Source organism: Nerophis ophidion, linkage group LG09 (genome assembly GCF_033978795.1).
Source record: "Nerophis ophidion isolate RoL-2023_Sa linkage group LG09, RoL_Noph_v1.0, whole genome shotgun sequence".
Lineage (NCBI taxonomy): Eukaryota > Metazoa > Chordata > Actinopteri > Syngnathiformes > Syngnathidae > Nerophis > Nerophis ophidion.
In genome coordinates this window covers 62,597,276-62,609,346 of record NC_084619.1, presented here as the reverse complement: position 1 = coordinate 62,609,346, position 12,071 = coordinate 62,597,276, and the positions used below count along the sequence as shown (strand labels likewise).

Sequence of the window (12,071 nt, the reverse complement as noted above, 5' to 3'; positions counted from 1 at the left end):
CAATGCCCCTTAATTAACGTTGGTGCCAGCCGCCGAAGGAGAGCGTCTCTGATCCAGTATGCACATCCCACGTGATCACAACAACAACACGTGTGCTTGCAGCAGAGTGTAGTGATGTCGGCTGTGTGGAAGTATTTTAACGTAAACTCGGACAAAGACGTTGCCGCTAAATGCAACATTTGTCAGGCGCAAGTGTCTCGTGGAGGGAGAGAACCGGGAAGGTTCAATACAAGCAACCTCGTCGCACATTTGAAAAAACACCCCAAAAAAGAACATGAGGATTTTCGCGAGAGCAGCAAGGCGAAGCAACAAACCTCTGGCTCGCTTCAGCAACCCACGCTGGCCGAAACCTTTGCAAGAAGTGACAAACTACCACGGGACAGCAAAAAGGCAATGGCCATAACAGAAAAGATAGTCCAGTTTATTGTGCTTGATGACCAGCCCGTGTCGGCTGTGAGTAATGTCGGGTTTAAACGCTTAATGGAGCACCTCAAACCTCGCTACTTTATTCCTAGCTGTCACTACGTTGTAGACAAAACTATACCCCAGCACTGACTATTTGTTTTATGCTCTTGTTATTAGAGTGATATGTTTATTGTGTTTACACTATTCTTCAGTGAAGACTAAGAGTAATTACTACATTGTTTTGGGCACAGTCAGTCAGTGAAACTGGAGCTGTGAACGCTTAACTTAGAGCAGTTGGACAGTGGACAATATTGTGTTGTTTTTGTTGTTTTTGTCCCTGCCCATAGTTGTTTCCAACATATGCTGACAGTAAAAAAATAACTGAAGTGAACTTGAAATGTTTTCACTTTAAAATGTTTTTTTTTTTTTTTGTGGATTTATTTAGGTTATTTTTTAGGGTTTCCTAATTTATTTTTATTTTATTCTATTCAATTGTATAATTATGTTGGTATTAGTGGTTATTTTGCACTTTAAATATAACATTTAGTTTTTATTGGATTTGTTGAGGTAATACTCTTAGGTTGAAGGTTAAAATTTATGTAACCAATTGGTTAATAATAAATGGGTCAGTTTTTCCTATACCTACTCTTGCTGACTATTGTTTTCTGTTTTAACATTCCAACATCAGTAACAGTAACATCACTTTATCAAGCCTTTCCTAACATTCCACACAACAAAATAAGGAATAAATATATGTATGATTCGTGCCTATATTGTATCGTATTGATATCGGTATCGGCCAATACTCAAGGCTACAATATTGGTATCGTATCGGAAGTGAAAAAGTTGTATCGGGACATCCCTATATTTATTTATGAAAGAGACATTTTTGTTAACAAGTTTAACATATATAGATTCCTTTCTTTCATGAAGACAAGCATATAAGTTGGTGTATTTGATTCTGATGACTTGCATTGATTGGAATCAGACAGTGGTGCTGATAACGTCCGCATTTTCAAATGGAGGAGAAAAAAAGTCCTCCTCTCTGTCCAATACCACATGAAAGTTGTTGGATTTGGCATCTCATTTATCCAACTTGCATAATCATTTTTAAACACTTTGTTATGAGAGTAGCATATGTGTGTGTGGCCCTTTAATGTGTGACAGCAGGTGAGTGACGTCAGTGAGTGTGTGGGCAAGAGAGGAGAGGGAGCAGTCGCTGAGGGGGGGGGAGAAATACATTGGCATCAAACTCCGTAGCTTGCTAGCTTGTGCACGCCAGCTTTCTGAGACTCTTAATTTGTTAGCACAGGCAGGATGAAGCAGGTCTTTTATGGTGAAGACAGGAACTGTGCAGTCGGTCTTTAGAGTTTTGACAGCAGGTACGGCCCAAGAGTCTGTTGAAATAAAAAGTGTTTCTCTCCGTCCATCCTGTCAGGGATTTGTTTCTTAATAATGAGCTCGCAGCAGCCAGCATCATCTCACAAGATCCTTGGGTGCCGAGAATGTCAAACAACTGACGAAAGGGAATTCTTGGTGAAGATTGATGATTGCTCATTTTTATGTCTTATTTTTTTAATGCCTGGCTTGTGATCGACTGACACACCCTCCGCGATCAACCGGCCTAATGCTCACCCCTGTGTTAGACCTTCCGAGGCGTACACAATCCAGCTAAGTTAGGCATCAGTTGTTGTTTTTGTTGTCTTGCTGACCCTTCCGGAATGTTTGCGCTGAAAGTCAAGCTCACACAAGAGCAGCTGTCGCTGCGCGGGGTTCCAACCTCAGCCGCCCGCAAACTCTTGGCTACTGATCAAACTAATATTGTTAATGATAGTCTGTTCTTGTAACAAAAAACAAGTGTAGTTTAATGTCTTAAGAAAAGTCAGCGCTTTGAAATAATCTCTTCCGTAAAACCTGATTTTGTTTTATCAAGTAGGTATGTGTTGAATGTTAAAAATTAATTGCTTTCCCAGACTATAGAGCGCACCGGTATATAAGCTGCACCTGCTACATTTCAGAAGAAAAAATGTTTTTCCATATATAGGCCACTATAAAGGCCCCACTGGACTATAAGCCCTACTGGACTATAAGCCCCAGATATATACACATTGCGAAATGAGTTATTTATCAAGTAGGTATGTGTGTTAAAATGTTAAAAATTAGTTGATTTCCCGGACTATAGAGCGCACCGGTATATAACCCCGCTACATTCCAGAGGAAAATTTTTTTTTTCCCATATATAGGCCGCACTGGACTATGAGCCGCAGATATATACACATTGTGAAATGAGTTAAGTAGGTATGTGTGTTAAAATGTTAAAAATTACTTGATTTCCCGGACTATAGAGCGCACCGGTATATAAGCCGCACCCGCTACATTTCACAAGAAGAAAAAAAGTTCCATATAAAGGCCGCTCTGGACTATAAGCCGCAGATATATACATGTTGTAAAATTAGTTATTTATCAAGTGTTTAAAAATGTTAACGATTTGTTGTGGCTTGTGCAGCCCCTTTGAGACACTTATGATTTAGAGTTATATAAATAAACTTTGATTGATTGAACAATTAATTGATTTCCCGGACTATAGAGCACATCGGTATATAAGCCGCACCCACTACATTTCAGAAGAAAAAAAAAAGTTCCTTACATAGGCCGCACTGTACTATTAGCCGCAGATGTATACACGTTGTGAAATGAGTTATTTATCAAGTAGGTATGTGTGTTAAAATGTTAACAATTCTTTGTGGCTTCTGCAGCCCTTTGAGATACTTGTGATTTAGGGCCGTATAAATAAACTTTCATTGATTGAACAATTAATTGATTTTAAATAAACTTTCATTGATTGAACAATTAATTGATTTCCCGGACTAAAGAGTATATAAGTTGGTATATAAGCCGCACCCGCAAAAAAAAAAAAAAAAAAAAAGAAGTTTCATATATAGACCGCACTGGACTATAAGCCGCAGATATATACACGTTGTGAAATGATTTATTTATCAAGTAGGTTTGTGTGTTAAAATGTAAAAAAATACTTGATTTCCCGGACTATAGAGCACATCAGTACAAGCCGCACCTGCTATATTTAAAAAAGAAAAAAGTTCCATATGTAGGCCGCACTGGACTATAAGCCGCAGATATATACACGTTGTGAAATGCGTTATTTATCAAGTGTGTTGAAATGCCAATTTGTTGTGGCTTGTACAGCCCTTTGAGACACTCGTGATTTAGGGACATATAAATAAACTTTGATTGATTAAATAATTAATTGATTTCCCGGACTACAGAGCGCACCGGTATATAAGCCGCACCAAGTTTTTCGGTGTTTTCATGTGTGTAGTGTTTTAGTTCTTCTCTTGCACTCCTATTTCGGTGTTGATTGTCATGTCATGTACGGATGTACTTTGTGGACGCCGTCTGCTCCGCACAGAATGCTGTCGTCCAGCATTCTGTTTTTGTTTACTTGGTAGCCAGTTCCGTTTTAGTTTCGTTCTGCATAGCTTTCCCTAAACTTCAATGCCTTTTCTTAGGGGCACTCACCTTTTGTTTATTTTTGTTTTAAGCATCAGACACCTTTTTTACAAGTCAATTAACTACAAAGCAATTAACTACTGGCTGCCACATACTGATATGGAAGAGTATTACACGGTTACTCCCTCGAGCTCTAAACAGCACCGACACTCAACAATCACACATAATTTTGCAGACTATAAATATTTTTGACCCAAATAGGTGAAATTAGATCGTCTCCCACGGCACACCAGATTGTCTCTCACAGGAACACTAGTGTGCCGCGGCACAGTGGCTGAAAAACACTGCTTTAGAGAGGCTGTCATTGACTCCATTGGTAGCTGACTTTTGCTAGCTTTTTTCACGAGTAAGAATGCATAAAAAGGACTCAAATGTTCTTGTCTTACAATAAATGGACAAAATTACCCGCAAAAAATGCAGTTCTCCTTTGAAGACACCCTGAAATCTTTTAACCAAAAATGTATCAATAAACAATATAGAATAGATATTGAGGTGCATTCCTAAGAAGCATATTATTAGGTGTTCATATATTTGCAAATGTAAACATCTAAAAACGGTCTTGATTGTTCTTAGAAAAGAAAAGTTCATTAGTCCCCTACATTTTTTTTTTTTTTTTTTTGCTTTTCATGTTTTTGATCACTGTTTGTCTCCTACTGCGTCCATAAAAACAAATGACTTACTGCCACAAGTAGATTGCAGTCCTGCGCCAGACTGACCTTTGCCGTTTGTGACAGTGGTGGACCTCCTCTACTGGCGCGACGTGAAGACCACCGGCGTGGTGTTTGGCGCCGCCCTGCTGCTGCTGCTGTCGCTGACGGTTTGCAGCATCGTGAGCGTGTGCTCCTACATCGGCCTGGCGCTGCTCTCCGTCACCATCTGCTTCAGGATATACAAGGGCATCCTGCAGGCCATTCAGAAGTCTGACGAGGGACACCCATTCAAGTGAGTCCGTCACGCCCGCTGGTCCCTCCCCCACCGTTGCACGCACTGACCTCCGCCCTTCCGCACAGGCAGTACCTGGGCCAGGAGGTGGCGCTGTCCCAGGATGTGGTCCACAAGTACAGCGACCTGGTTCTGGAGAGGCTCAACAAGAGCATCTGCGATCTGAGGCGTCTCTTCCTGGTGGACGACCTGGTGGACTCCATCAAGGTGAGCTGGACTCTCCTGTGTTAAGTTGCCCCACTTCTCCCCAAACTTGGTCCAATAATTTGTGCTACAAACTTTTTCAAGTTGATAACACTTGTGTTATTAACATGTAAATAATGTGTTATTATTCATAACTCGACCAACTATGTCCAAATCTCCCTAAACTTGTCCCATTTGTTTGTGCTACAAACTATTTTGATTTAGTAATGTATTCTTAACATGTAATTTTTCAAGTGAGTAATTATTGTTATAACATGTAATCAATGTGTTAATGATCATAACTACACCAACTATGTCCACTTCTCCCTAAATTTGTGCCAATAATTTGTGCTACAGATATTTTTAAGTTGTTAACGTGTTTTTACTAACATTTAATTAATGTTATTAATCATAACTAGACCCAACTATGTCCACTTTTCCCTAAACTTGTGCCAATAATTTGTGCTGCAAATATTTTTAAGTAACGTATTCTTACTAACATTTAATTAACGTATTTTTAGTCTTATCTACACCAACTATGTCCAAATCGCCCCAAACTTGGTCCAATAATTTGTGCTACAAACTTTTTCAAGTTGATAACACTTATGTTATTAACATGTAATTAATGTGTTATTAATCATAACTTGACCAACTATGTCCAAATCTCCCTAAACTTGTCCCATTTGTTTGTGCTACAAACTATTTTAATTTAGTAATGTATTGTTAACATGTAATTTTTTTAAGTGAGTAAATGTATTAACATGTTATTAATGTGTTAATAATCATAACTACACCAGCTATGTCCACTTCTCCCCAAACTTGGTCCAATAATTTGTGCTACAAACTTGTTCAAGTTGATAACACTTATGTTATTAACATGTTATTAACGTGTTAATAATCATAACTACACCAGCTATGTCCACTTCTACCTAAACTTGTGCCAATTTGTGCTGCAAATATTTTTAAGTTGGTAACGTGTTTTTACTAACATGTAATTAATGTGTTATTAATCATAACTTGACCAACTATGTCCACTTTTCCCTAAACTTGTACCAATAATTTGTGCTGCAAATATTTCTAAGTTAGTAACGTATTCTTACTAACATTTAATTAACGTGTTATTATTCATATCTACACCAACTATGTCCAAATCTCCCTAAACTTGTGCCAATAATTTGTGCTGCAAATATTTCTAATTTAGTATCGTATTCTTACTAACATTTAATTAACGTGTTATTATTCATATCTACACCAACTATGGCCAAATCTCCCTAAACCTGTGCCAATAATTTGTGCTGCAAATATTTTTAAGTTGGTAACGTGTTTTTACTAACATGTAATTGTGTTATTAATCATAACTAGACCCAACTATGTCCAAATATCCCTAAACTTGTGCCAATAATTTGTGCTGCAAACATTTTAAAGTTAGTAACACTTTTGTTATTAACATGTAATTAATATATTATTAATCATAACTAGACCCAACTACATCCGAATCTTCCTAAACTTGTCCCATTTTTGTGCAAAAAACATTTTAAAGTTAATATTGTATTATTAACATTTAATCAATGTGTTGTTAATCATAACTAGAGAAATATGTCCATGTCTCCCTAAACATGAGCCATTTGTTTGTGCTGCAATCATTAAGTTAGTAATACTTATGTTAACATGTAATTCATGGTATTAATCATAACTACACCAACTATGTCCACTTCTCCCTCAACTTGTGCCAATAATTAGTGCTGCAAATATTTTTAAGTTGGTAATGTATTTTTACTAAAATATAATTAATGTTATTAATAATAACTAGACCCAACTATGTCCAAATCTCCCTAAAGTTCTTCCAATCATTTTTGCTACAAACATTATAAAGTAACACTTATTATTAACATGTAATTAATGTGTTATTAATCATAACTAGACCTACTATGTCCACATCCCCCTAAACTTGTCCCATTTGTTTGTGCAACAGACATTTTAAAGTTAATAATGTATTAACATGTAATTAATGTTATTAAACATAACACTTCTCCCTAAACATGTCCCATTTTTGTGCAACAAAAATTTTAAAGTTTTAATGATGTATTAACATGTAATTAATGTGTTATTAATCATAACTAGACCAATTATGTTCACATGTCACCAACCTTGACCTATTTTTTTTGTGCTACAAACATGAAGTTAGCAATATTTATGTTATTAACATGTAATTAATGTTATTAATTATAACCACACCAACTATGTCCACTTCTCCCTAAACTTAACCTGTTTGTTTGTGCTCCAAATATTTTTAAGTTAGTAACATATTTTTACTAACATGTAATTAATGTATTATTAATCATAACTAGACCAAACTACGTCCAAATCTTTTTAAACTTGTCCCTTTTTTGTGCAAAAAATATTTTAGAATTAATAATGTATTATTGACATGTAATTAATGTTATTAATCATAACTACATCAACTATGTCCACATCTCCCTAAACTTGACCCATTTGTTTGTGCTACGAACATGAAGTTAGTAATACTCATGTTAACATGTAATTAATGTGTTTTTAATCATAACTAGACAAATATGTCCACATCTTCCTAAACTTGTACCATTTGTTTGTGCTACAAACATTTTAAAGTTAATAATGTATTATCAACTTGTAATTAATGTGTTATTAATTATAACTAGACCAACTATGGCTACATCTCCTTAAAGGGGAACATTATCACAATTTCTAAAGGGTTAAAAACAATAAAAATCAGTTCCTAGTGGCTTGTTGTATTTTTTGAAGTTTTTTTCAAAATTTTACCGGTCCCCGAATATCCCTAAAAAAAGCTTTATAGTGCTTGATTTTCGCTATTTGCGATGCGACTATCCATTTCCCTGTGACATCATACAGTGCTGCCAATGCAAACAAACAACGGCGAATACCACAGCAAGATATAGCGACATTAGCTCAAATTCAGACTCGGATTTCAGCGACTTAAGCGATTCAACAGATTACGCGTGTATTGAAACGGATGGTTGGAGTATGAAAGTATTGAAGAAGAAACTGAAGCTATTGAGCGAATAGCTATTGGCGCTATTCATAGCCATAGCATGGCCGAATAGCTGCGTTAGCATCGCCGGTAAAATGTGCGGACCAAACGATCAAGACTTTCGCATCTCGTGACACTGGAGCAACTTAAATCCATCGATTGGTAAGTGTTTTTTTCGCATTAAATGTGGGTGGAAGTAAACGTAATATAGTTGGAAATGCATCTGCAAGTTATCCATACATCTCTGTGCCATGTCTGCTTTAGCACTGCCGGTAAATAGCATGTTAGCATTGATTAGCGTAGCATGTTAGCATCGATTAGCTGGCAGTCACACCGCAACCAAATCAATCAATATGTCTGATTAGCACGTAAGTCAACATCAACAAAACTCACCTTTGTGATTTCGTTGAATTTATCGTTGCAAATGCATCTGCAGGTTATCCATACATCTCTGTGTCATGTCTGTCATCGCCGGTAAAATGTGGAGACACTCTGGCACATTCAATGGGGGTCTGGCGGCAGATTTCTTGCCAGTGGTGCAACTTGAATCCCTCCCTGTTAGTGTTGTTACACCCTCCGACAACACACCGACGAGGCATGATGTCTCCAAAGTTCCCAAAAATAGTCGGAAACACGGAAAATACAAGAGCTGAGACCCGGTGTTTGTAATGTTTTGAAAATGAAAATGGCGGCTGTATTACCTCGGTGACGTCACGTTCTGACATCATTGCCAAAAGAGCGATAAACAGAAAGGCGTTTAATTCGCCAAAATTCACCCATCTAGAGTTCGGAAATAGCTTAAAAAAATATATGGTCTCTTTTCTGCACCATCAAGGTATATATTGACGCTTGCATAGGTCTGGTGATAATGTTCCCCTTTAAAATTTGTCCCAATTGTTTGTGCTACAAACATGAAGTTAGCAACACACATATTATTATCTAGTAATTAAGGTTAATAATCATAACTAAACCAACTATGTCCACGTCTCCCTAAACTTGATCCATTTGTGCTTCAAACCTAAATACATAAAAGTGTAATGGGGACAGGTGAGTGTATATTTGGACAATGTGGGCGGGGCCAACAGGTGTGTAATACTTGTTGTTGCAGTTTGCAGTGTTCATGTGGATCCTGACCTACGTGGGCGCCTTCTTCAACGGACTCACGCTGGTCATCCTGGGTGAGACCCCTGGACTATTTAGTCCTGGAATTGTTGTGAATGCCCAAGTTTTAGCTCCAAAGCTAGTCTGGTCCCAGGGCCAGATGCAGATCCTCGCTACTTGCCTAGCTTTGTAGTCTTGTGACGGTTGCGTCTTGTTCCTCAGGTGTGGTCGCCGCCTTCAGCTGTCCCATCATCTACGAGAAGCACCAGGTTAGCCCCGCCCCCTTCCTCCCCCGCACCCCAGCACGCTAAGTGTGCCTTTTGTTGCGTTTCAGGCTCAGATCGACCACTACGTGGCGCTGGTCAACAAGCAGATGAAAGACGTGGTGGAAAAGTGAGCGCATGAAGACCGAGGGCAAGGTACAGATCCTTGTGGCACACGTCAAAACACTCCTGTCCTCTTTATCTCGCAGGATCCAGGCCAAAGTCCCTGGAATGAAGCGCAAAGCCGAGTGAAGAGGCGGAGCCAAGGTTGGGGGAGGGGCCGCCCTCAAACATTTCTTTGTCAAATAATAAAAAAAAACACCTTTTTTTTCCCTTTTCAGAAATGTTGTTTTCTGATGCGATAAACACACGCCACCCCCACCCCGCTGCATTGTGGGAAGTCACGTGTTCTTTCCCGCTTTTTTTTTTTAAACAGCTGCCAAGTCACTTTTTTATTTAGTCGATACAAACGGAAGACGCCATCCTGCTTTTTCCTGAGGGAGCTCTGTGGCTGGTGGGCGGGGCAGGGGGCGGGGCTTGTGGCCGGTTGTACATTTTTTAGCGCTTCTGAGCAACTCGCTAGAATCACCTAGGAAACTTTAGCCGGACAGAATACACGTCGTCGTCGTGGTGGTGACATGGCCGCTGTGTAGTGACGGAACCTTGTCGCCTTTACCTTCATCCTCGTTAAAGTGAGCAAAATAATATTTGGAGGAGGAAGAAAGCAACGTTTTGTCTCTTTCTCAACTTCCAACATTTGTCCCGATGCAAGTTGACTTTTGTGCTGACTTCATTCTTCAATTGTGATGATAAAGCTCCGTGTTTGTGGAATGCATTGTGACGTGTAAACACTTCAATAAAGCTTCTAGAACAACTAAGTCCCGCCCCCTCTTCTCTCCTTCACGCTAGCCCGCCACAAAATCAAATACACCTCCTGCAGGGCTTTCTAACTTTATTTTTTTCAAAGGGCCACAATTAATGATGTGACAGACCACATTGAATAATGTGGCAGTCCACTATAAATGTGACAGACCCTATTGAATAATTTGGCAGGCCATGATAAATGTGACGGACCATGTTGAATAATTTGGCAGGCCACAATAATGTGACAGACCATATTGAATAATTTGGCAGGCCACAATAAATGTGACAGACCATGTTGAATAATTTGGCAGGCCAGGATAAATGTGACAGACCATATTGAATAATTTGGCAGGCCATAATAATGTAACAGACCATATTGAATAATTTGGCAGGCCACGATAAATGTGACAGACCACATTCAATAATGTGGCAGACCACGACAAAAAGTAATTCAACAGACCACATTGAATAATGTAGCAGGCCAAAATAAATGTGAAAGACCATATTAACGTGGCAGGCCAGATTGAATAATGTGACAAACCACGTTGAATAACGTGGCAGGCCATAAATGTGACAGACCACATTGAATAACGTGGCAGGCCAGTTTGAATAATGTGACAAACCACGTTGAATAACGTGGCAGGCCATAAATGTGACAGACCACATTGAATAACGTGGCAGGCCAAAATAATGTGACAGCCCACAATAATTTTGACGGACCATGTTGAATAATGTGGCAGGCCACAATAAATATGACAGGCCACATTGAATAAGTGGCAGGCCACAATAAATGTGATAGACCCTGTTGAAGAATGTGGCAGGCCACAGACCCTGTTGAAGAATGTGGCAGGCCACATTCCATAATGTGACAGACCACGTTCAATAATGTGACAGGACACAATAATTGTGACAGACCACATTGGATAATGTGGCAGGCCACATTGAATGTGACAGACCACGTTGAATAATGTGGCAGGACTTTGTTTAATAAGTGGCAGGCCACGATAAATGTGACAGACCACGTTGAATAATGTGGCAGGACTTTGTTTAATAAGTGGCAGGCCACGATAAATGTGACAGACCACATTGAATAATGTGGCAGGACTATGTTTAATAAGTGGCAGGCCACGATAAATGTGACAGACCACATTGAATAATGTGGCAGGACTATGTTTAATAAGTGGCAGGCCACAATAAATGTGACAGACCACATTGAATAAGTGGCTGGCCACAATAAATGTGACAGACCACATTGAATAAGTGGCTGGCCACATTAAATGTGACAGACCATGTTGAATAAGTGGAAGGCCACGATAAATGTGACAAACCATATTGAATAAGTGGCAGGTCACCACAATAAATAATGCGACAGACCACGTTGAATAATGGTGCAGGCCACAACAATAAATAATGTGACAAACAATGTTGAATAAGTGGCAGGCCTCTTTAAAAAAAGACGTAACCAAACACGTTAAATGACTTGATGGGCCACATTAAAAACAATGCGACGGATTAAATAAGCCTTGGGTTTAACATGACTAGGTGGAAAGTACCAAGTGTACAGGCCCAAAAATACATTTATCGTGGCCTGCCACGTTCAACGTGGTCTATCCCATTATTTATTGTTGTGGTCTACCACATTATTCAAAGTGGTCCGTCACATTTTATCGCAGCCTTCCACTTATTCAAAAGTACATAGTCATTTTCTTTTTTCAGGTCAACTGTTAGGCACACCCAATATATTAGGTACACTAAAG

The 12,071-nt window shown here is 38.9% G+C and overlaps 1 protein-coding gene across 8 annotated transcripts in view; it reads left to right on the top strand.

Moving 5' to 3' along the window:
• Nucleotides 1–10,328, top strand: part of rtn4a (reticulon 4a) — a 40,523-nt gene extending 30,195 nt beyond the window's left edge. For 7 of the 8 annotated variants that reach the window (XM_061911517.1, XM_061911520.1, XM_061911519.1 and 4 more), the window contains 6 exons: nucleotides 4,668–4,875; nucleotides 4,944–5,082; nucleotides 9,195–9,264; nucleotides 9,410–9,456; nucleotides 9,522–9,580; nucleotides 9,660–10,328. In XM_061911517.1, the coding sequence (XP_061767501.1) occupies nucleotides 4,668–4,875; nucleotides 4,944–5,082; nucleotides 9,195–9,264; nucleotides 9,410–9,456; nucleotides 9,522–9,580; nucleotides 9,660–9,702 (566 nt within the window). In that variant the 3' untranslated portion in view covers nucleotides 9,703–10,328. The remainder of the gene's footprint in view (nucleotides 1–4,667; nucleotides 4,876–4,943; nucleotides 5,083–9,194; nucleotides 9,265–9,409; nucleotides 9,457–9,521; nucleotides 9,581–9,659) is intronic. The other variant, XM_061911518.1, reaches the window with a different exon arrangement.
• Nucleotides 10,329–12,071: the final 1,743 nt, after the last annotated feature.